Source organism: Culex pipiens, chromosome 1 (assembly GCF_016801865.2).
Source record: "Culex pipiens pallens isolate TS chromosome 1, TS_CPP_V2, whole genome shotgun sequence".
Lineage (NCBI taxonomy): Eukaryota > Metazoa > Arthropoda > Insecta > Diptera > Culicidae > Culex > Culex pipiens.
The window spans coordinates 129,175,236-129,200,569 of record NC_068937.1 but is presented as its reverse complement, the minus strand read 5'-3'; the positions used below and the strand labels follow the sequence as shown (position 1 = coordinate 129,200,569).

The 25,334-nt window shown below is 37.4% G+C and overlaps 3 protein-coding genes across 4 annotated transcripts in view; 1 reads left to right on the top strand and 2 right to left on the bottom strand.

Annotated features, from left to right (window-relative positions):
• Positions 1 to 14,860, top strand: part of LOC120425380 (neurexin-1) — a 56,079-nt gene extending 41,219 nt beyond the window's left edge. For both annotated transcript variants that reach the window (XM_039589895.2, XM_039589894.2), the window contains exons 10-16: positions 1,123 to 1,270; positions 4,841 to 5,598; positions 5,662 to 5,840; positions 5,900 to 6,071; positions 6,136 to 6,368; positions 8,194 to 8,497; positions 8,565 to 14,860. In XM_039589895.2, the coding sequence (XP_039445829.1) occupies positions 1,123 to 1,270; positions 4,841 to 5,598; positions 5,662 to 5,840; positions 5,900 to 6,071; positions 6,136 to 6,368; positions 8,194 to 8,497; positions 8,565 to 9,757 (2,987 nt within the window). In that variant the 3' untranslated portion in view covers positions 9,758 to 14,860. The remainder of the gene's footprint in view (positions 1 to 1,122; positions 1,271 to 4,840; positions 5,599 to 5,661; positions 5,841 to 5,899; positions 6,072 to 6,135; positions 6,369 to 8,193; positions 8,498 to 8,564) is intronic.
• Positions 14,861 to 20,955: 6,095 nt separating this feature from the next.
• Positions 20,956 to 21,924, bottom strand: LOC120425383 (zinc finger CCHC-type and RNA-binding motif-containing protein 1-like). The gene is made up of 4 exons (XM_039589898.2): positions 21,808 to 21,924; positions 21,557 to 21,717; positions 21,382 to 21,493; positions 20,956 to 21,323 (listed from the first exon to the last, which is right to left on the bottom strand). The coding sequence occupies exons 2-4, from the start codon at positions 21,670 to 21,672 to the stop codon at positions 20,961 to 20,963; spliced, it is 591 nt and encodes a 196-aa protein (XP_039445832.1). The 5' UTR covers positions 21,673 to 21,717; positions 21,808 to 21,924; the 3' UTR covers positions 20,956 to 20,960.
• LOC120425382 (adipocyte plasma membrane-associated protein Hemomucin-like) lies at positions 21,684 to 25,301 on the bottom strand. The gene is made up of 4 exons (XM_052706057.1): positions 25,063 to 25,301; positions 24,805 to 25,010; positions 24,427 to 24,743; positions 21,684 to 22,524 (listed from the first exon to the last, which is right to left on the bottom strand). Exons 1-4 carry the CDS (start codon positions 25,155 to 25,157, stop codon positions 21,814 to 21,816), a joined length of 1,329 nt encoding a protein of 442 aa, XP_052562017.1. The 5' UTR covers positions 25,158 to 25,301; the 3' UTR covers positions 21,684 to 21,813.
• Between the last annotated feature and the right edge of the window lie 33 nt (positions 25,302 to 25,334).

Below are 25,334 nucleotides of genomic sequence, written 5' to 3'. Positions count from 1 at the left end.
TTTAACTTTAAATACACCCAAAAGTACCCACTGACAGCTGATTAATTATGATTTAAAAGCACAATTTTACTTGATTAAGGCATCTCGAAGCCGCACCAATCATACACAAACCCCCCCCCCCCCCCCCTCTTCACTCACACTTATCAGCACCGCCCCCTCTCAATTTGCGAGCGAACGAAATAGTTACACCGCCCCCCTCCCCCTCGCAACCACTAAACGCACCACCCCCGGAGCACCGTTACACTCTAATTTGAAATGAGCACCGTTTTTTCACCAATACAATTTACCATAGAATGTAAGCAAAACGTATATTCGTCGACACCATTTTCACCATTTATTATTATTGTTATGATATGGCGATTGAAATCAGAAGCAATCAAGGCAAAAATTAGAAAAAAAATATCATCACCCACCTCAACCCACCCCTCGCTTTTTGGCTGTGAAGTTCGTTTGATTTTCCGCTCCTGTCCCCACCACTCGAAATTCCCCACAACCGCATTATCTGTGCTGACCCAGGCAAAAGGAACTTTTTTTTTGTCTAGCTCCGGAAGCGGATGATGCTAACGAACGCTTTTTGTGCGCATCTGGTGATCAGCTTCGCCAGCACTACCCACCAATACCCACCAAACTATTAGTACCCACCACCTGAACCCACCAAATCAAACAGATAAAAAAACACCAAAAAGCTACCCCTCGTTTTCCACCCACCCCGCCCCCCCCCCTGGATTGTTTTCAAGATTGCCTCTATAAAACCTAACCTCTAATTTTAAGTGCATTTAGTGCACGTGCCTCTTGTCAAACCAAAAAGGAGAGGAGAAACGAAACCAGCGTTTTTACTAGAATGTGTCCCCTTTTTTCTTCTTCTCTTCTTATCTCTTTTATTCCCTTATCTTTCTCTCTCTCTCTCTCCTGTACTATGTGTCATTGTGTAACTTTCACCAACAAAAAAAAACCCCGCCCTACCCCGCCATCCGAACCTCAACCACGTCACGTGAACACGCCGCTGTTCTTGAAATATTTCACAAACAACAACAAAAAAAACTACATCATGTCACATCACTTACACCCACCACCACCACGACAACAATCACCAACCAACCAACCAAAAACAAAACTCTCTAGCCGAAGCCATCCTGGGACGGCACAGCACGCTGGAGGTCAAATCGCTGCACCTGGGCGGGCTGTTCCACGCCGAGGAGGAGATCCAGATGACGGCCGCCATGCCCAACTTTGTCGGCCAGCTGCAGGGCTTCGTGTACAACGGGCACCGGTAAGTGGGTATAGCAGTGAACCCCTCGGGAATGATGTTTGCCGAGTGGTCCGAAACGTAGCGGATTGCACTTTGAAATGTTTCATGCTTTCCGTTCAGTTAACAGAATAGAGTGTATCTAAAATTCTAAAATTCTAAAATTCTAAAATTCTAAAATTCTAAAATTCTAAAATTCTAAAATTCTAAAATTCTAAAATTCTAAAATTCTAAAATTCTAAAATTCTAAAATTCTAAAATTCTAAAATTCTAAAATTCTAAAATTCTAAAATTCTAAAATTCTAAAATTCTAAAATTCTAAAATTCTAAAATTCTAAAATTCTAAAATTCTAAAATTCTAAAATTCTAAAATTCTAAAATTCTAAAATTCTAAAATTCTAAAATTCTAAAATTCTAAAATTCTAAAATTCTAAAATTCTAAAATTCTAAAATTCTAAAATTCTAAAATTCTAAAATTCTAAAATTCTAAAATTCTAAAATTCTAAAATTCTAAAATTCTAAAATTCTAAAATTCTAAAATTCTAAAATTCTAAAATTCTAAAATTCTAAAATTCTAAAATTCTAAAATTCTAAAATTCTAAAATTCTAAAATTCTAAAATTCTAAAATTCTAAAATTCTAAAATTCTAAAATTCTAAAATTCTAAAATTCTAAAATTCTAAAATTCTAAAATTCTAAAATTCTAAAATTCTAAAATTCTAAAATTCTAAAATTCTAAAATTCTAAAATTCTAAAATTCTAAAATTCTAAAATTCTAAAATTCTAAAATTCTAAAATTCTAAAATTCTAAAATTCTAAAATTCTAAAATTCTAAAATTCTAAAATTCTAAAATTCTAAAATTCTAAAATTCTAAAATTCTAAAATTCTAAAATTCTAAAATTCTAAAATTCTAAAATTCTAAAATTCTAAAATTCTAAAATTCTAAAATTCTAAAATTCTAAAATTCTAAAATTCTAAAATTCTAAAATTCTAAAATTCTAAAATTCTAAAATTCTAAAATTCTAAAATTCTAAAATTCTAAAATTCTAAAATTCTAAAATTCTAAAATTCTAAAATTCTAAAATTCTAAAATTCTAAAATTCTAAAATTCTAAAATTCTAAAATTCTAAAATTCTAAAATTCTAAAATTCTAAAATTCTAAAATTCTAAAATTCTAAAATTCTAAAATTCTAAAATTCTAAAATTCTAAAATTCTAAAATTCTAAAATTCTAAAATTCTAAAATTCTAAAATTCTAAAATTCTAAAATTCTAAAATTCTAAAATTCTAAAATTCTAAAATTCTAAATTTCTAAAAGTCTAAAATTCTAAAATTCTAAAATTCTAAAATTCTAAAATTCTAAAATTCTAAAATTCTAAAATTCTAAAATTCTAAAATTCTAAAATTCTAAAATTCTAAAATTCTAAAATTCTAAAAATTCTAAAATTCTAAAATTCTAAAATTCTAAAATTCTAAAATTCTAAAATTCTAAAATTCTAAAATTCTAAAATTCTAAAATTCTAAAATTCTAAAATTCTAAAATTCTAAAATTCTAAAATTCTAAAATTCTAAAATTCTAAAATTCTAAAATTCTAAAATTCTAAAATTCTAAAATTCTAAAATTCTAAAATTCTAAAATTCTAAAATTCTAAAATTCTAAAATTCTAAAATTCTAAAATTCTAAAATTCTAAAATTCTAAAATTCTAAAATTCTAAAATTCTAAAATTCTAAAATTCTAAAATTCTAAAATTCTAAAATTCTAAATTCTAAAATTCTAAAATTCTAAAATTCTAAAATTCTAAAATTCTAAAATTCTAAAATTCTAAAATTCTAAAATTCTAAAATTCTAAAATTCTAAAATTCTAAAATTCTAAAATTCTAAAATTCTAAAATTCTAAAATTCTAAAATTCTAAAATTCTAAAATTCTAAAATTCTAAAATTCTAAAATTCTAAAATTCTAAAATTCTAAAATTCTAAAATTCTAAAATTCTAAAATTCTAAAATTCTAAAATTCTAAAATTCTAAAATTCTAAAATTCTAAAATTCTAAAATTCTAAAATTCTTTTTTTTTTTGGGATGGTGGTCCAGCCGCACATTGTTGATGTTGAAACCTCTAAACTGGGCCCTCGTCCTGTCACGTCCGTCAGTAGTCTTGTCGTACATTACAACTAGAATCAGATCTGCCAATGAATTAGTACACTTCGACCAAATAAACACTGACGCTGTATGGATCTGACTCTAGAATAAATGCACAGTTGTGTGTTATTCATAAGTCCAACTTATTCAACTATTCATTTAAGTCCAACTATTCATTTGCTAACTACTTTGGATTGACAATCTAAACTTTAATCTAAAATCCTCTAAACTTAATGTTCAAAACTAAACATTCCTTTAACTGTTGTAGTACTACTTTTATCAAAAACAATAAAAATTTGTGAACTAATGTACAAATAGGACAGAATCGCGATTTGAAAAAGAAATTCTAAAATTCTAAAATTCTAAAATTCTAAAATTCTAAAATTCTAAAATTCTAAAATTCTAAAATTCTAAAATTCTAAAATTCTAAAATTCTAAAATTCTAAAATTCTAAAATTCTAAAATTCTAAAATTCTAAAATTCTAAAATTCTAAAATTCTAAAATTCTAAAATTCTAAAATTCAAAAATTCTAAAATTCTAAAATTCTAAAATTCTAAAATTCTAAAATTCTAAAATTCTAAAATTCTAAAATTCTAAAATTCTAAAATTATAAAATTTTAAAATTCTAAAATTCCAAAATTTTAAAATTCTAAAATTCTAAAATTCTAAAATTCTAAAATTCTAAAATTCTAAAATTCTAAAATTCTAAAATTCTAAAATTCTAAAATTCTAAAATTCTAAAATTCTAAAATTCTAAAATTCTAAAATTCTAAAATTCTAAAATTCTAAAATTCTAAAATTCTAAAATTCTAAAATTCTAAAATTCTAAAATTCTAAAATTCTAAAATTCTAAAATTCTAAAATTCTAAAATTCTAAAATTCTAAAATTCTAAAATTCTAAAATTCTAAAATTCTAAAATTCTAAAATTCTAAAATTCTAAAATTCTAGAATTCTAAAATTCTAAAATTCTAAAATTCTAAAATTCTAAACTTCTAAAATTCTAAAATTCTAAAATTCTAAGATTCTAAAATTCTAAAATTCTAAAATTCTAACATTCTAAAATTCTAAGATTCTAAAATTCTAAAATTCTAAAATTCTAAAATTCTAAAATTCTAAAATTCTAAAATTCTAAGATTCTCAAATTCTCAAATTCTAAAATTCTAAAATTCTAAAATTCTAAAATTATAAAACTCTCGCTCCTTTTGAGTAAGGAATTATTACAAAACTGGAGTTTTTTTTTAAAAAAAGGTCCAATAAACCAAATTTTCAGTTTTTGCTTTTTGGGTGTTTTTAAATACCCCTGACTTAGACGATTTCAAAACATCCAAAAAGCAAAAACTGGAAATTTGGTTTATTGGAGCCTTTAAAAAAACTGAAAAGCAGCAAGCATATGAAATATTTCAATATCTTTAACAAAAAAAAACATTTCAAATTTCATTTTTGAAACATTCTCAGCTACATTGACCTCGTCAAGACGCTAGGTCCGGAGCTGTCCGCCTTGCCGACTACGACCTTCAAGCTGACGGCCCGCTTTGTCAACTCCCCACCGGGATCTCCGTACTTGCCGGCCACCTTCCGGTCGAAGCACTCGTACGTGGGTCTCCCCATGCTCAAGGCGTACTCGTCCGTGTTCATCGACTTCCGGTTCAAAACCCTGGAGCCGAACGGCTTGCTGTTCTACAACGGTGGCAAACGGTCGGACTTCCTGGCGGTTGAACTAGTCAACGGGCACATTCACTACGTGTTTGACGTCGGCGATGGCCCGATTACGGTACGGGACAAGGCCCGGATCCACATGAACGACAACCGGTGGCACTCGGTCAGCATCCGGAGGCCAGGACCGAAGACGCACACGCTGGCGGTGGACGAGTCCATCGAGATCTACACGGCCAGCGGGAACAACATGCACCTGGAGCTGGAGGGGATCCTGTACGTCGGCGGTGTCTTCAAGGACATGTACACCCGGCTACCGTCCAGCATTGCGTCCCGCTCCGGCTTCGAGGGTTGCATGGCCTCGGTTGACCTCGCGGACAGTTCCCCGAGCCTCACGGAGGACGCCGTCGTTCCGAGCTCGCTTGTCGTGTCCGGCTGCGAAGGACCCACCAAGTGTAGCCAGAACGCGTGCGCCAACCGGGGAATCTGCGTCCAGCAGTGGAACGCGTACGCCTGCGAGTGCGACATGACTTCGTTCACCGGGCCAACCTGTTACGATGGTAAGACGGGTCTCGGGGACTGACTGCGGGAAGAAGATTCTGAAGATCGCTGTTCCTTTGCAGAATCCATCTCGTACGAGTTCGGCAATAACAAGGGCCTAATCCAGTACACGTTCCCGCCGGGTCGCCAACCGGACACCGAAGAGGACAACATCGCGCTGGGCTTCGTAACGACTAAGTCGGACGCCGTCCTGCTACGGGTCGAAAGCTCAACCACCCAGGACTACATCGAAATGGAGATTGTAAGACCGAGGTACCTCGGGAGCGACCTCCAAACGCTAACCACTTGTTCTCCTTCCAGGTCGAAGGCAACGTGTTCATCGTGTACAACGTCGGCTCGCACGATCTCCCGCTCGGCGAGATCGGCGTCAAAGTCAGTGACAATAACTACCACATCGTGCGCTTCACCCGATCCGGAGCGAACGCAACGCTCCAGATCGACGACTACAACGTCCAAACGCTGTTCCCGTCCGGTAGGTGTCGCCAGAGCCCGTCAAGCTTGAAATATTTCAGAGTGAAATGTTTCTCCTTCCGCAGGCCACCAGTCGACGATCTTCACCTCGATGGCCAACATCCAGGTCGGCGGGAAGATCGCCCGTAACGGGCGGGCCCGCATCGAGCGGCCGTTCGCGGGCGTCATCGCCGGCCTCTCCGTGAACCGGCTCCGGGTGCTGGACCTGGCGGCGGAGCGCGACCCCCACATCAACGTGCGCGGTGATGTGCAATTGGTAACTGGCGTTTTAGATAGAAATGACCAAAGAATGCAGCAGGTTAGAATTTTAAACAAAAAGCAATTTGTAAAACTAAACTTCAATCTCAACCAAACAAGACCACCAAAACAGTCGCTCGTTTATTTTTATATAATTACTAGGGTTGTTTGTTTATTTTATCTGAAAATATTTCTACTAATCGGTTGTTTGTTTTCGTTCGTTTCGGCACTTTGCATCGGTAGATCCAAATTCTTTAACGTTTGACACTTGCATGCAAGTCGTACCAGTAGCGCCTTGCATGCAAGCGTCACCAAACTAACTTCTATTGCTTTATTTTTCGTTTTTCGCCAAACAATCCGATCAAAATTTCGAAAAGTGTCGCCATTTTGTTGAACCTAGAAGTGTAAATGTCTGTTTTGTGCTGTCCCGTTTCTTGACGACTATTTAACAACAACAACAAAAAATCGAGTAAACGACGTTATGTTATGTTTTCGATAAACTAGCTACGTGTTTGTGTTCTGCACCACTTTAACAAATTTCAAGCGCACAGTAACTATTGTTTGTGTAACCGACGTGTGAATAGCCTTAACCACCTTGTTTACTTTCATTCAAATCGCTCTCTATCTCTAGGTGTCTAGAGGTTTTTAATCCAGAGTTTTTGCTGATTCCGTAAATTTTGTTCCAAGCAACAATACAGAAATTCTGCTTTTCGACAAAACCAAACTTTTTGCCACTCAACTGTACATAATTATCAGCTTTTCGAGATTAGTTAGTTTCGTTTTAAGTTCCGTTATTCGTTTCAATCGTTACAGTTACTTTCCACCCAGAAACATCGACAAAAGAGAGTTTAAAATTGTTGCGATCGCGCAAAGTTGAAAGAATCGCAAGCAAAAAAAAAAACTAAATAAACAAGAGATGCATGATTGTTTTTTCTTTATAATTTGTAAACCAGCTGCAATCGATCTTCTTCTCCCTTTTTCGAACATCTCTGCTCCCGACACTAACAGACAATGACACTGCGTTTATTTACAAACACAACATTCCATTGTGAACACATTTCTTTCCGATTCTATCTCCACTCGCAACTCTCTCTCTCTCTCTCAATCTGTTCAACAACTCTACAGTTACACGAAAACAGCACAAAACAGTACAGTAAACACGTTGGAAACAAACACCACTTCTTTGTTTTTTACTTATTTTCTCATAACTTTCATTTGCTACACACACACATCCCCATAAAAATAAATTTATTCTCACCACACTCACGTTCGTCCATCTTGCACCATAGTTTTCGCCATCTTAAGATTGGGCTCACTTTCACCTTAAATTACCGCCATTGTTCCATTGTTATTGATACTTCTTATTTATAGAAGGGTGCAACCGAAGATTTTGCCTCACTATTTATGTTATAGCGCCGTGGACCACTAGCGATGTTTAAAGTAGGGCGTTGAAATGTCACAAACATGCAAGCGGCCAGGCCCACTACGTAATGTTTACCGCAGAGACGATTCTTTGAGTTTGACATTGAATCACTTACCGTTAACGGGCAGTTGTCCTAGTTGCTGCTCACGACAACCTGAAAACAAAGAAACTTTGTTTACTTATATGATCTTCGGTTATGCCCGCTCCCTTTCTCATTCTAGTTGATAGTCGTTCACGCACATTTATCGCTACTTATTGCACACAAATCGTCGTTTCCGTTCGTCTTTTGTCTATCTCTCTATAATTCGCTTATCAACCTACACCATAAAACCTCTCTCTCTCTCTCACACTCATCAAAACCCACCGTTACACGACCAGTGCGCGAGCGGTTCGACCCACGGCGTGGATCGAACCGCTGCACTGCCACGAGCGTTAATTAAAGAACTCTTCGGACCCGTTCAAGACTCCGGCCAGCGGCTACCCGGGCGTGATGGACGACCTGATCTTCAGCGGAGCGGGTTCCGGGTGCCGCGGGGACGACGAGGACGAGTGTACGCCACCGTTCGAGAACGGGAGCGGCGATGACCTGATTACGCCGGTGTACGTGCCACCGACGAAGCAGACGACGCCGGCGGCTGGCCAAGGCCAAGGTGGTCGAGGTCGGAAGAAGGACGAGGGCAAGCTGTGCGACGACGAGGACTGCATGCACGGGTCCGGGTCGGGCGAGGTGACCGAGGTGTTTACTTCCTCGACGGCCAAGGTTTCCGGTATGGGATTGTGGGATGCGTTGTTTGTGGTTAGGTATTTAGGGGTTTTCTTGGTTTTTTTTTGCAGAAACGAGCCCGGATGTGACGTACACCACGCTCGATATGGACCGGAAGACGGAAGGCACGACAACGCTGACAACGCAAGGTCGGTCGGAGACTTATGCACCGAGTGAGACAACACGGGAAATGGACACGACTAGCAGTGGAACGACGGGATACGGTGGAGGAGTTGGAGGTGGAAGCAGTAGCAGTACTGGTAGTAGTAGTAGCGGAACAAGCTACGGGACGACCGTTTCGATGGGAACTACGGGAACTACGTCGGGTGGGACGTCCAGCAGTGGAACGACGAGTGGTCGAACGACGTACACTTCGGGAACCACGGGAAGTTCGAGTACGTACGGATCAACGACGCAACAGCAGACTCCGTCGGAAACAACGGTCAGTTTCCGGGATCGTGATCGAGACCACGTACGCGAGACAACTCCAACAACCACGGAAGAGGACGACGATCACATCGAGGTTCGACGACCGGATTCAGGTGAAGAGCCCGAGCCAGAGCACAAGCCACCTCCAGGTCGACGGCCGCCCCCGGTCAAGGTGGTGGAACCTCCTAACCCGGAACCGGAGCCACCGTTCAATGCCCACCCGCCGGGATACCCTCCGACGCGATCGCCCAAGCACAAGGGAGGTCGCATCAACTCGGAAGCTGAGGAACGTACGGCCATGATCATCGGCATCGTAGCAGGAGCGCTGATCGCGGTCATCCTGGTGATCCTATTGGTGCTGTGGATCAAGTCGAACGGCGATCGGTCCTACAAGACCGAGCACGATAAGAGTGGCCTGTACGGGCAGGGTCCGAGTGCGGCCTTGCTGGGCGGATCGCACGGCAATGCCCACAACTCCCATTACAACACCCACCAGCAGCAACATCCGCCGTCGCATCAACAACCGGCGCAACATCAGCAACCTCCCCACTACAACGGCAACGGAGGTTCCGGCGGTGGACATCACACGAACGGTGGCAGCACATTGCCGCTCAACGGCTCGTTACGTCACCACCATAACGGTGGTAACGGAATGGGCGGTGGCGGCATGGGCATGGGCGGCGGCTACAACGGCAGTGACCGGGGCAGCATGCAATCCGGCGGAGGCGGAGGTGGCGGCGGAGGAGGTGGAGGTGGAGGAGGAGGAGGCGGCGGTGGCCAACCACAAAAGACGAAAAATCGAAACTCGAAAGACATCAAAGAGTGGTACGTCTAAATCCACGTAACGTCACGTAACGCCACGATCACGATCATTCGCACACATTCAAGACACGATCACACTCACGAACGCGAGCGCGACGCCATCAGAGACGTTATATTTGTAAACACACACTGTATTGCCACTACTACTACAACTACTACTACTACTACTACCAATACTAACAAGCATAACGGATGAAAACGACACTAATACACACAAATACGGAACGCGCGAAAAACAGCCGCCAGACTTGTTTATACCTATCATTGAGATTAATTACTCATATTAATCAATAAAATGAAGATTGTGATGAAACTGCAACCACTATTTCATAAGAGACACGCAAACTCACACACACACCCCCTCTGACAGCCAGAACAATGGAAATCCTTCAACTAGATCGTAAGCGAAAACAAAACTTGTAAATAGAAAACAGACACAAACACAAAAGGAGAGTTACAAAATGCTCGCATAATTGAGAGAAGAAGAAAAAAAAAAGGAAAAGTATATTAGAATAAACAATGCGCGGGAAACGATGTGAGGAACAGTGAAGCAAAACAAAACAATGGCAGGCGGTGACGTGCAAACAAAGGTGCAATTTAAACCCAACACAAAACAAACACACACACAGTTTTATCGACTTGTTAAGAAACACAAATATGTGAACGATTTTTTTTAGATTTCTACTTGCTGCGCTAGAACAAAATTTGTTGAATGATGCAGTGTTGCCAGCATCGTACGGTTTTGGTTGTCGCGCGGTCCCTCCAAAGGTAAACAAAAACATGTTATTGAAGGTTGTTTATAAAAGCTTAGTGTTTTTTTTTTTGCGAATTTTTAGTAAAACAGCAAAAAATAACAGAGTGGATTAACTTACTTTAGTGGAACAATTTACACCTGTCGAAAGCACATAATTCGCAAGGTTTTTGGATTCTATAAGGTATGACAGCTGTCAAAATATTTTTAGCACGAAAATTTGATTTTGAAGTGAGATTTTCAGAAAAGTGAAAATGATGACTGCAAAAAAGGCCAAACAAATTTTCCCGCAAATTGGTCAAACTTCAACTAGGGAAACAGCATCTAATTCCAGCGTGCCTCTAATGTTGCCATATCAGCACTTTGACATTCAATTACAGCTCATTAAATGCGTTTACAATTGAAATCGAGTGATAAATTGCTCAATAAGAAGTGAGCAAGCAAGTTTCTATCAAAAGTTTTGCAAAATTAGTTGTTTAAATAGTGAAAATCAGCAAATTGGATGGAGTAAGGAGCGAGTGCTTAACCTGTCAAACATACGAAAATTTCCCCTAATTTTGACTAAGTATTTTTTAGCAGCATTTTTCGTGAAAAGCATGTTCTCGAAAATCATCGAAAAATGAGGTGTACGAGTTTACAAAGGTGAAATTCAATTTAGCAAATCCACTCTGTATTTTTTAAATCGGGTAGATGCATTTTTTTCTGAGATCTACAAATAAAAAGTTAACGTTAAATTAAAATGCAAAGTCACACGAATTTTAACTTAAACTATGCAAACAATTTTTTTTTGCAAATAAAAAAAATTATTTTACAAGATTTAACATTCATTTAACTGATGAAAACATTGAAACAAATTTAGATTTATTTTTTTACCTGAATGCTTTTAATTTTCAAAACACACAAAAACACTTCCAACGTTGTTACAAAAAAAAAGAAAATATATCGTTAATGCATTGCCATGCAGTAAAGCCATTTTTCAAAACTCCTTCCCAGTTGGCATTTTATTGCACGAAGAGTTACCAAAGCCATTTATACGCTTTAGTTAAATATTGATAGTTTAAAAAAAAAAACACACCCACACAAACACTGTTGAAAGCAAAAACCGCCATTAAAGAACACAAGCAGAAAAAATGTTTGAGCGAAAGTGAGTGAGTGGAACAGATGAATTAATGCAACAACAAAAAAGTGACACCCTCTTAAACTCTTCGATTCCGCATTGAGAGGTAAATCATTAAGAAAATAAAGGTGACATTAAAAATAGCAAATTGTTTTTCTGCACAAATTCAAAACTAATGTCTAAGAAAATAAGAGAATGAAGAAAGTGGAAAACGAACGAAGTTCTCGATATCTTAAAGATTCCAATTCAAATAGCAAGCAAATTCTGCAAAATGAAAAGTTCACAAAAAAAACTGCGGTAAATGTTTTCGTTTTAAACTTTTTCACCCAACTTTCCCATTTTTTACGTTTAGCATTTATCCTCTATCACTCCATGTTTCCAAATGTCACTTTTGAAACAACAAAAACAATCCCAAATCCATTTGAATGTCTCGGAAAAAAGATGCTTGTGCGATATGAGAGAGAGAGAGTCCTTTAAAAAAGATCTATTTACACAATCACTATCACTTAAGTAAGAAACAATGAAAAAAATATCTCAAATTCTAAGACGTTTTGCGAACATTGAAGCAAAAAAAAAAACAAGAAAAACTTTAAACCGCCGGATTACATTTTTGAAGCAATTATTCGAACTGTTTCTCATAAATAAATAAAAAGTCAAAGCGACTATGCGAAGACCGCTCCTCTCATTTTTTTTACCCAATTCTGAGGGGACAATCTGTCAATCGAGAGCGACCCTACCGAGAAAACAAAAACAAGATCCAAACAAACAATCTTTCAAAAGAACACAGAAACACACAAACAGACTAACTTTTGCCTCGAAATTCTTTGAAATGCACCTTTAATGATAAAAAAAACGTATTGCACCAAAACACTGTCACAAATCCATACACAAAACACGCAAAAGTGCTGCTTTGAATGCGCAAAAGAAATAAACAAACAAACAAATCTGCCATCTTTTTTCCTAACAAAACCCAAAATTGTTAAACAATAGGCAGGACCGAGCAAAATAAAAAGCAGCATCTGTAATAACACTCCTTTTCAGCAGATATTTAAACATTCAAAAAAATACCAAATTAGAGAAAAATAAAAAAACTGTAAACAAAAGCGACAGGAACACTCACACTCACACTAATAAATGTTTTTCTCTTTCTCTTGCAAACAAAAGAAAACATATACCAATGTAATAAAATCAACGTTGAAAACATTTCAAGGTATAGGCGTTAACTTAATTTAGACACTCTCCTTAAGAAAATGATGCAAAAAAAAGTTTAAAGAAAAACAACTTCTTGTTTTGTTTTCCTTAAAACCTTTGAGAAACAAAGTAAATAAAAAAGAGTCACGCACATGACAGTTCACATTTCTCAAATTGTAAACAGGCAAGCAAAAGTAAACGCAGCTCTCTCTTTTTTGATTTATTTTTGTTCACACGAAGATACTGAAAACACAAACACATACACACAATTCTCACAAGCGACTTAGGAATATGAACCTTATATGGAACAACATATCAGTTTTTATACCAGGTCTAGGAAAAGAGGAACCCACAATTGGCCTCGCTCCCCTAGTGGCAGAGCTGTCAAAAGGCGCTGCACACACGCAGGGGCAGAACAATGGAAAACAAGTGAGGTTAGGCGTAAAGCAAGCGATGCGAACAAAGAATCAATCCTGTCGAACAAACAATCAATGAAATCCCTCTCTGTATCGTTTTTTGCAAAAAAAAAACAATGGACTAATAATAACAACAATCTATCAGACAAGTCGAGTGACATCCTCCTCCCCCCTCAAACATCATGGCTTTGTGTTTGCGAGTGCGCAATTGTAGGCCCCTCCCCCCACACACTTTTTACTCATCTTTAGATAGGTAGATCAAATGACAGTCAATCCCGCCCCTTCCCTCTTTTGATTCTCTGACACAAAATTTCAAACCCACCTTTTTTTCTAAATTACTAAGACGATCAAAGTAGGCGTACCCCACAGAAGCAAATTCGTACATCGAAGAATCGGTTCTGATCCCCGCCCCCTAAATATTTCGATTTAGTCCAACACAAAATAAGCCCAACAAATCAGACAGTTGACAGTTTGAACAAATAGGGAAAGAGTGCAAACAAAAGAAAAAGGAGAAAAAACAATCCAACTACACAAACACACATAGATAAGTTCTAAATATTATGAATGGAAGGATTTGACTGAGAACTTAGGAAAAACGGAAAGCAAACGATTAAACCAAAAAAAATGAAAACAATATAGATAAGCTTACATAACTAGCGAAAACAAAGGAAGTAAACAAACACGAAAGAAAAGCTTTAAGTTACGTTCCCTTCGTACATAGGAAGAAAAGGTTAAAAAAATGATCCCCAAGCAAAAGAATGAAATGAAAAACAGAGACACAAACACTAACACAAAACCACAGAAGAGTTTCAGCAATGGCGAAAACCGGAAATAGGAAGATTCAATAAACTGCATATGAAAAACCCCAAAATAAATAGGCTAAAAAAAAAACAAACAATACAAGTCATCTCTGAAAAGACACACGTAACAAAAGACAAGAAAACGCATCATGTTATTTAATTTACTAAGTTGTAGAATTTGTATAAAAATTAGCGAAAATGAAGAGAAAAAAACAATAATTATTGATAATTACCGAAAGGAAGTAAACAAAACGACAAAACAGCCACATACAACCGGAACAAACTGACAAAACAAAAACACTGTTAAATTTAAAACAAACCAAAAAATCCCCGCAACATGTTTTGCCATACACAGAGAGAGAAAAAAAATACACAATTGAAGCATTTCAAGGCTGGACTAAACTTTCTTCTCAAAGTAGCGCGCATATTTATGGCTAACAACAACAGAAATTCAAACACACACACACACACACATACACACACTGTTAGCGAAAAAATAAAAACAAAAGCAGAACAAAGCAAAACAAAACCAAACCACACAAGGACTTTTTTCTTGTTAGCTGTATAGGTTGATGTTATGTAAGTGACAAACAAAAAGAAGAAAAAGTAAACCAAAAAAAATCGTATGAAATTTAAAGAAACCAACACACGAAAGATTGTTTAAGTTCCTGTTTTGATATTGATTTATTTTTTCTGTTGCTGTATGAGTATAGTGGTTAAGCGGAGATTAAAACAACAACAAAAAACGATACATTTAAATCTAAGCAAAATGAGCAAAAAATGTATATTTGAAGAAACAGAAAACTGCAGTTTTGTTGCTGAAATAAAGATTAAAATTATATATATACTGCTGTACTAGCATTTTATTCGATCCGAAATTGTTCGTGTGAGCTCATTTCTTAGCGGAGCAGCTCGGCTGGCTCGTCGGTGAAGTTTATCACCCTGATGATTGCAAGTTGCAAGCGAACGATCGAAATAAATTAGACTCCAACAATAATTTATATTTCAACTTTTCAGTATTTCCAAAAAATCAACAGTTCCAAAACCAAAAATCAACAAATGAATCTAACATCTATAAATGCAAATATATTTGGGTCATTCCATCTCAACTGTGCACGAAAAAGTGCAAATTTGAAAATTACCCTCTCCGATCCTGCTCAAATTTGGCAGAGCTGTTGATACTATCAAAACATGCAAGAATCCCGAATTTCATCCAAATCGGACCACCCCCTCCATTTTTGTACCTCCCCAAAAAATCGACTTTTTGGCGATTTTTGACCAAACCTCCTAGTTTCAAACGGCGATAGCTCAGGAACCACAAATCTTAGAGGGTCGGTCTTAGACTCAATTTTGAAGGAAATTGGACGTAGAGTCCATTTCCGTGATCAAAATGTTGATTAATTTATTTTTTCTACCTGTATTGCGCAATTGAAAACTTTAAACGGCCGTATCTCAAAACACCCCAACTTATTTTTTTGATTTGACCTCACCATCGTGTTCCCCGGCCAATTTTACATAAGAATCACTTATCGACAGAAATGAATATGTTTCGTTCCAGAGATATCGAATTTTAAAGTTTAGTGTTTTCGAGATTACCTACATCAGCTTCATTCGCCGCATCACAGGCGGGCTGATCAATAACTGCTACCTGGTGTTTCGGGAGATGATTGATTTAATTTATATTTTTATAATTTTACGCAAATATTTATTCAAATGGCTAATAGGGGAAATTCTCGTATGTTTGGCAGATTAAGTCCACGCTCCTAGTTTCGTCCAATTTGCTCATTTTCACTATTCAAACAACAAATTTTGCAAAACTTTTGATAGAAACTTGCTTGTTCACTTCTTATTGAGCTATTTATCTCTCGATTTCAGTCGAAAACGCTTTTAATCAGCTGTAATTGAATGCCAAAGTGCTGATATGGCAACATTAGAGGAACGCTGGAATAAGATGCTGTTCCACTACCTTGATCAATCTATTTTTGTGAAAGGAATATTTATTGGGTTATTTTGAATGCACCGTTTTTTACATGTTGCTAACCGTTTTAGAGTACCTCCGAGGCCATGACTAGGGCCTTTATCATAAGCGGTAGCAAAATAGTGCCATTCAGCAAAAACCCCAAAACCTGCTTTATTATTATTATTTTTATTATTAATGTTTATTATTGACACTTTACCATAATTTGGCAAACCTGATTTATGGATTAAAAGATTGATCATATTAAATCAATTTTTATATTATGAGCCAGCTTCATTTGATTAAAAGATGATTTTGGTCAAGTTACATTCAATTTAAAAAAATCCTTACACGTGAGGACAGCAGCCGTATTATGTTCCAAGAATCCAAGAATGAAAGAAGAAAAAAAACTGTTGTTCGGACGGTGTCAAAATCATCGCAACTAAATTTGGGGAATTTGCCGCTTTGCAGCAGATCAAACTTTGTGATTTTCTTACATTTTTCAATTTTATAATTTCCAGAAATCCTTTTCCTACTCCTTGTGATCGTCCTTCACTAGAGTACAACGTATCAACAAATTTTATTCATTTCAATTCATATTTTTTACTCAATAATGTATCGTGCACTTATTGTTCAGTGTTACTAACAAGATTAATTGCATTTTCCTGCTCGCTTCGTCGGAATGCAATTCTGCCCTTTACTGTGTGTCGTTATTGCTCTGTCCTGTGGTTGAGCAAATAAACATTCACGATTAAACTCCAGTTTCCTACAGTGTTATACAGTTATTTTTTTCCCAATTTGATAAAGATTATTTATGATGAAATATTATTTCAATAAATGACCAGGTAGCAGTTATTGATCAGCCCGCCTGTGTGCTTCTAGCAGATGCGGCGAATGAAGCTGATGAAGGTAATCTCGAAAACACAAAACTTTAAAATTCGATATCTCTGGAACGAAACATATTCATTTCTGTCGATAAGTGATTCTTGTGTAAAATTGGCCGGGAAATACGATGGTGAGGTCAAATAAAAAAAATAAGTTGGGGTGTTTTGAGATACGGCCGTTTAAAGTTTTCAATTGCGCAATACAGGTAGAAAAAATAAATTAATCAACATTTCGATCACGAAAATGGACTCTACGTCCAATTTCCTTCAAAATTGAGTCTAAGACCGACCCTCTAAGATTTGTGGTTCCTGAGTTATCGCCGTTTGAAGATAGGGGTTTTGCTCAAAAATCGGCAAAAAGTCGATTTTTTGGGAGGGTACAAAAATGGAGGGGGTGGTCCGATTTGGATGAAATTTGGGATTCTTGCATGTTTTGATAGTATCAACAGCCCTGCCAAATTTAAGCAGGATCGGAGAGGGTAATTTTCAAATGCTGTTCCGCTTCAGATGGAATGACCCATTTATAATTTACCTTTTTAATTAATGAAATAAATTAATTGCTGAAATAATTATATAATTACACATTTAAACTAAATTAAAAAAACCCGATTTAATCCCACCTGGGGTGAGATAGAGCCTTTCTTACAAAAGGAAGTTAACGGCAGCTGATTTTTTTTTTTTTTTTCAAAGAAATAGCAAAATAAAGAATGGTCCATTCATTAATCAATTCGAAACTCAACCATATTTTTTCATATAACTGAAAAGCGCTGGTTTTTGCCTCATTTGCCATGGCCGGTTGTAAGCTGTGCTCGCACACAAGCATTTTCGATTTTTAAAATCAGAACACATTGTTTTTGCGACAGAGATTTAGCTCACAATTTGCGATGTTCATAATGTTTTCTGCATATCGCTAAATTGTTCGTATTCTCTGAGTGTTTTTTTTTTTTTGCACTTTTCAAAATATTAAAAATTAACGAGAAAACAAAATAATTCCGTCTTGCTCCAGAGCGTTAAAGTGGTAACAAAATGACTGGCAGAAAGTGTTTCAACACCCGAGAATTTGCCGTGTTGTAAACAACGATGTAACGGTAAAGCCCAGCCCCCTGGCACCACTGTAAATGCCTAGAACGTTTGACAGTTACCAAAACCTCGAAGAGCCCACGCATTAGTATGTGTGAAGAGCCCACCATAAACAATGCATTGGATAGAGTTTGAGCATTAGTATGTGTGAAGAGCCCATCATAAACAAAGCTTTGGATGAAGTAGTATTGGTGTCTTCTGATTGTTTACATAAAAATAGAGAAATGGCGCGCTTAATCAAAGATAATAATTTTGTGATAAAATTACTACAAAATTTGATTCAAGTGGTCACGCGAGTGGTCCTGTGTATCTTGGGCATATTTTCGGACGTTTATCGTGTGTGTATGAGGCCGGAAACCAAGGAGCTCTTGAATCGGCCGGCTGGCTGGCTGCAGCCGGAGAAGCAGAGTAAAATTTTACCTCTTCCGAAAACCGGTACCGGCCGGGTTCCTGTTTTTTCGGAGCAAGAATCCGACCGAAAGCTGCTCTGAATCATGGTAGTAAGTAAAGAACCTTCAACAATAGCAATGGAGGATGAACCAAATTAATGGAAAATCCGAATCGACCGGGAAAATCGAACCACTTTGTTTATTTTTCAAAATCTGACAGTAGACACCTTCGTTTTCTTCTTTGTTTTCTTGGTGTTCGTCATCGAATATTTTGGTTTCATAAACATGGCGGCAGTGACAGAGGGCTGGTAAAGCCGCATAAATGTTCTTGAAAGCTTTGAAACGCCTACTGTAATTCACTAAACTGTCATTTAGGCGTTAGGCAAAATTGTGAGCTTTCAATAAGCAAGCCAGAGTATGCATTTAGGCGTTTTTGGGATTGGGAAGCAAACAACGACTGAGCGCTCGGTGGGACTTCACTACGACAAACGCAAACGTACCGAATAAACCACCTTGGTGCGCTGGTACGATAAACAAAAATACTAATACACAAAAAGGCTAGTACCGAAGCTAGAAAACCAAATCCGCGATGTGCATTGTCACTGGCACATGGGAAGCTTGGACGCTTCCCAGAAATTCGTTCGTCCAGATATCGATCAGAGAATGAGCAAAACAAAAAAGAAAGGCAAAAGAATGAGCATGAGGCTTCAGAACAGATAGCTGCTTGCGTCTAGTTTGCGTTCACTGAAGCTTAGCATAGAAAATAATGATAGGCGATGTGTGATGACCGAGCAATCGATAAAGCAACGTGCACTAAAAGGGGGTAATCTAGTATCAAAACTCTATACGCGCCAGCATCACGCGCCAGCATTGCTCGCGTCTGCATGTGAAGCTCAACTTGACAACTTGTCGACGAAGCGACGAAAATCGATCGTCCATGATTTTTTGCAGATTTTTCGAATGAATATTGCTCGAGAAATGATTTGGGAATGAAGCTTGATTTGGCGTCGGAGCCAAAAGCAAATCCTATACCTTTCTTTAGTAAGAAAGGCAAGAATGGAAATTTTCTAAAATCTGAACGGTAAATCCGAATGAGGTCAAATTTGTTTCAGAACATCGAGTATGGTCTAGATTATGAAGTGGAGAAAAAAAATTAGATAAAATGCCAAAGGAATAGTTTTGGCATTTGGTGAAAATTGGCTTTTACCTTTTTTAGGGGTTTTTCCCCCTCACAGTGAATTGGTCCACAAGCTGTAAATCAAGAACCACATTACCGACATGGATGAAAATTTGGGAGGATGTAGGGTTGGAAAAATGCAATTTTTTGGATAAATAAACGATTTCAATACTTCAATTTTCGACCGAATTTTTATTTGAAAACCGCCTGATTTGGTGAAAACACACTCCGAGTCCCCATAAAAAATGGATAAATTCAAATTTGGTATGGAACTGGTTCAGGTTCAGCACATCCCCTTTCAAATGCGCCCAAGAGAGCTTAAATCCATAATGTGGGCTCTGAGAAACCCCCTACCACAAAATTGAGCACTTTTTTACCACACACGGACGTCACGCGTGCTTTACAGTAAATTAAGCGCCAAAATTCGGATATTGGAGGTAGACCAATTCTGTCATTGTCAATCGATCGGGCGTCGAAAATCGATCGTCCATGATTTTTTGCAGATTTTTCGAATGAATATTGCTCGAGAAATGATTTGGGAATGAAGCTTGATTTGGCGTCGGAGCCAAAAGCAAATCCTATACCTTTCTTTAGTAAGAAAGGCAAAAATAAATATAAAGGTGTATAATTTAAATAAATACATAATGAAATTCCTCAATAAATAAATGATTCTATAGTTAACTAACTAGATTATTAAATAACTAAATATTTACATAATTGAAGCATAATCATTAAACACTAAATATTTAAATAATTAGATAATTTAAAAAAATAATAACTTAACAATTAAATAACTGAATTATTAAATAGTGCAAAGATATAAAGAATTAACTTATTGATGAATGAATGGAAGATTTGAAGAATGAGAGAATAAAATGAATCAATTACTCAATAATTAAATAATAAAAGTCATAAACTATAAAACCACTTTTTACACCTAAGCTTCCATCCACCCAGGGATTCGAACTGACGACCTTTGGATTGTTAGTCCAACTGCCTACCAGCGACTCCACCGAGGCAGGACCCAGGAAGACGACTCCTACACCTGGACTGAGCTAACAGAAGGCGTGATCAGACAAATCTCGTCTCGAAAATGCCACCCGGAACCTTCTGGGATCGAGCCCAAGCCGACTGGGTGAGAAGCAATCACGCTTACCCCTACACCAAGGTCCCAGGATTTAAAATGACGATAATTAAACAAGGTTATTGAAATTTAGTTTTTCAGTAGTTTTATGAATTTAACATTTAATTTGTTTTTTTCTTTTGAATCCTTGATTTTTTTAAATGAGGTTTTGTATTGAAATTTGTAGATCTCGTGATTTGTTTTTCGACTTTTTTTTTTTAATTCTTGGTTTATATCATTTAATCACGTCAGTAAAAACTGCCATAATGAAACTTGACTCAAGAACTCAGTTTTTAATTTATTTACAGGACAAAATTCATTATTCAAGCCTTTAATCCTCTTCAACCTCCTCATCATCGCTGAAGTAAGCACTCTTCTTGTACCGAATCCGCTTCACGGCCGTTGCTCCTTCCTGCTCCCGAACCTCCGCGATTCTCCTCAATCGGTCGGACTCCTCGTCACTGCCCCAGACCGATTCAGCCACTCCAACCTGAGTCCTCTTTTCGCCCTTTTTCCGAACCTTCCTCGGTGGCGACTTATCTCCCAGCACGTTCCGCGGACACTTGTAGCTCATGTGTCCCTTCTCGCCACACTCGTAACAGCGGCTCTTGTCCGGATATTCACGCCGCTGCGAAAACTCCGCCCCCTTCCCATTGTCCTTGGCGATGCTGGCCCGGAGCGTGCGGCCAAACATCTGCAAGAAGCGGGAACTTGAGCTTTTCTTGTTCTTTTCCGAAAGTTTCGGAAGTTACCTCCACGTTGTTCATCGCCTGACAGCACTGGTCGGCGTCCTTGGCGTTCCCGAACAGCACGAAGGCCACGCCCTTGCTTTGGCGAGTCTGCGGATCCCGGAGGACCGTTACCCTGAAAATGGTTGTGTTCAAATCTCTCAAAAAGGCACAAACCCAACTTGTCTTTGCAGGTTACCTCACTACCGAACCGTACTTTTCAAAGATCTTCCGCAGATCGATGTTGGTAAGGTTGAACGGCAGGTTGGACACGTACGCCGTGTTCCGGATGGGATTGCTTGCGGTGCTGCTCATGATTTTGTTTGCAAACAGTTTGTGCCGGGTTGTTTACAAACAAATCTGTTCGAATTTCGAAGAGAGGAAGAACTGTCAACATATTACACTGAGAAAAATTTCAACTTTATTTCGTTGATTCTTTCGCAAACCAACCTCGACTTAGAGTTCTCCTTCACCATCTTTACGAATAACTTTGAGTTTACCCGGCTTTGGCCTTGGTGCATCATCCGGAATTTTCTCGTGAATTGGAGCTGGCTCACCGGTCACCAGTCCAGTTGGCAGTCTCACTCTTCCAACAAATCGGTTTCGAACCGATCCCAGATATAAAAACTGCCCGACATGCACAGCATGCGTCGCCGAGCTCCCGCTGGTTCCGTCAGATCCGTGCAGCGACCCCACGATCCGTCCACTCCAATCCATCCTAACTACGGTGGTGCGAGGCGGGATCAGAAAGTTGAGCGTTTCAAAGTGACCGATCGAGTAGAGAAAGCGTCGCGCGTACACGTTCGGTAGCAGTCGGTGAACCAACTGGAATGGCAGTCTAGCTAGTGCGATGACACGTGCGCAGAACTTCCGGATCAGTGGGACGTTCGGCATCAGGTGGACAAGCAAAGGGTCCTCCGCGTCGGCGGCTACATCCAGTGGAACCCACAGTCCGGAGTCGTCACCGCTGAGGTTGTCCGGTAAACCGGGTAAACCGCTCACGAAGATGTCACTTTCAAAAGCTTTCTCGCCTTTCAAGTACACGCGACGAACCTGCGACGCGAAAGTCTCCGAAACCAGTACGAACTCCTCATTTGGACTCAACGCTACACCATTAGCAAAGTACAGCTGATCGAGCAGCACAGTATTCTTCTTAGATTTCCGATCCAGGGTTGTTACGGAAAAGTCGAGAAAAAATCCGCGCCAGATCCGCGCCGACCCCAAAACCCAATCCGCGCCATATAAAAAAAATCGCGACAAACATAGAAGAGAGTAACATAATGAATGAAATTTTAAACGAAAAAAGAATAATACAGAAGGCATTTGGATCAGTACCGTTGATCAGTTGTGGATTCATATCCCACCTGTACCAAATGGAACCTTTTTTGCCATTTCTGAAACAATATTAGCATTTTTAAATATCGTTGCTTAAAAAACAAATTCAGGAAAAAAAATTAAAACCATAAAATAAATCACCAAATTATAAAATCTAGGGATTTAGTACTTGATAATTCTCGCCAAAACTTTACTCTGGAAAATCGAAACACGAAATTTCTATTATTTTCTTCTCTAAATTTCTCTAAACTAAAATATGACTCCGAAAATGATCCGAACTAAGAAAATGGCAAAAAATATAATTTAATTCTAATCTAATCTAATCGAACACAAACGCAGCCAGTCCGAAGAAAGCATCCTGGAAGAACTTGTTAAGTAATTTAATAATTTAATAATAAAATAATTTAATAATTTAATAATTAAATAATTTAATAATTTAATAATTTGATAATTTAATAATTTAATAATTTAATAATTTAATAATTTAATAATTTAATAATTTAATGATTTAATAATTTAATAATGTAATAATTTAATAATTTAATAATTTAATAATTTAATAATTTAATGATTTAATAATTTAATAATTTAATAATTTAATAATTTAATAATTTAATAATTTAATAATTTAATAATTTAATAATTTAATAATTTAATAATTTAATAATTTAATAATTTAATAATTTAATAATTTGATAATTTAATAATTTAATAATTTCTAGATTAAATTTTCAAAAGGTCCTATCTGCATAGGAAACCCACGAGGGATGAGTTGTTTTAAAATTTTAATCTAGAATTTAATAATCTAATTATTTAAAAATTTAGCAATTTAATAATTTGATAACTTTAGAACTTTCTTAAAAAATTAAAAATTAACAAAAAAAATCAATTGTAATATTTTCGTTATTTTTCAATTGAATAATTCGTACTTTTTTACGTTTTTTTGAGTCTGTAAGTTTTGACAATTTCAAATTATGAATTCTATTTTTTATTATTTGAATATGTAAATTCTGAAATTACAAATTGTTGAATTCCAGATTTCTTATTTTTTTAATTTTAAAATTAAATTTCACTTTTAGACGTAGATTTTAGCAGATTTCTAAGTGGATTTCGTCATGTTGTGATAATTGGGAGTAGAATCAATTCTACCTGAATCAGAGTGGAAACAGAATTTTTAATTTTTTCAAAAAACCAAAAATGTAAAAATTTTAATTTTCATATTGAAAAAAAAATGAAAATCTGAAATGTTTCATAGCTTAGAATTTTTAAAATTCTGTAATTTTTCTAATTTCTAAATATTTTGAATTTAATAAAATTGGTATTTATTTGAATTGTTATGCAGATGTTTAAAAAATAATGAGTTGTAATGTTATGTTAAATTTATAAAATAAATCTCAATACATTAAAAAAAAGCGCTCCTTGAAGATTATTTTAAAGTTTCGTATTAGGAAAAAAAACTATCAATAAATTTTCTTCATTAACAACTTCTTAGAAATTGATGTTTTCGCACTAAACGAAAAAGATTGAATTTATTTAATTCCTTATAATATTTTCCTTTGTAATTTGAAAGAAATTCTATCGTTCTCAATTATTTTGTTTAAAAAATCAAAATTGCTATCCGCGCGAAATCCGCGCCTGAGCAAAATTAGCCAGCAAATCCGCGCCATATCCGCGCAATACGCGCCATCCGCGTCATCCGCGCGATCCGCGCCGTCCGTAACAACCCTGCCGATCATACTTGAACAACCTTCCGGAAGGATTCGCGAAAATTGTCGACACCGCATCCTGCAGGTCAAAGTCCGAAGAGGACTCCGTCCAGTAGATGTCTCCATTCTTGGCGACAGTCACACTGTTGAACAGTTGTGGCTTCCGATTGACACCAAATCCGTCCAGCACAAGATCTCGCGATACCAGCTGCTTCTTGTCTCCGCTGACCAGATCGACCTCCCAAATGCCGGAGTACGCATCGACGGCGATCAGCGAGTTGGTCCGCTGTGTATCCAACGCCAGTCCCAGCGGTCGGCTGCAAACTTGCTCGTCCTCCAGAGATTCTACACGGTTCGGAAAACGATCAACCCCTTTCCAACCGGGTAATCCACAAGCACAACTCACCACAATGACCTCCCAACCTAGCCACCGGCGAAATGTGCGTCTCGTTGATGCGCACGATCTGCCCGCCGTAGGTTCCGGTGTAGATATCGGAACCGAGCGGTAGCAACGCCTCCGGTCCGTAGAGGCGTCCCTCGAGCAGACGTTCCACATCGTCCAACTGCCGGTTAATTGCAAGGGGTCCTTCAAGCTTCTTCAGCGGAGCTATACTGAAAGGTAGAGGCTTCAGGGTGGCGATTTGTTCAGTATTTCGCAACATACCTGAAGCCGGTGAATGGGAACGTGGTGTACGGTGGAAGTCCGGGGAGCAGAGCGATCAGCAGGATCGCGGAAAGAAGTTTTAGGATGAGACCCATTGCTAGACGATCGACCTGCTGACGGTGCAATTAGTACCGGTTTTGCAAGCTGATCGCGTGGCGTTGGAGTTCGAATTTCGAAGTTGATCGTGCTGCACTGGAACAAAAGTCACAGTTGTTTCTGTGATAAGAACTACTAGGTGATTCAAGGAAGATGACATCCAGGATTTTGTTACA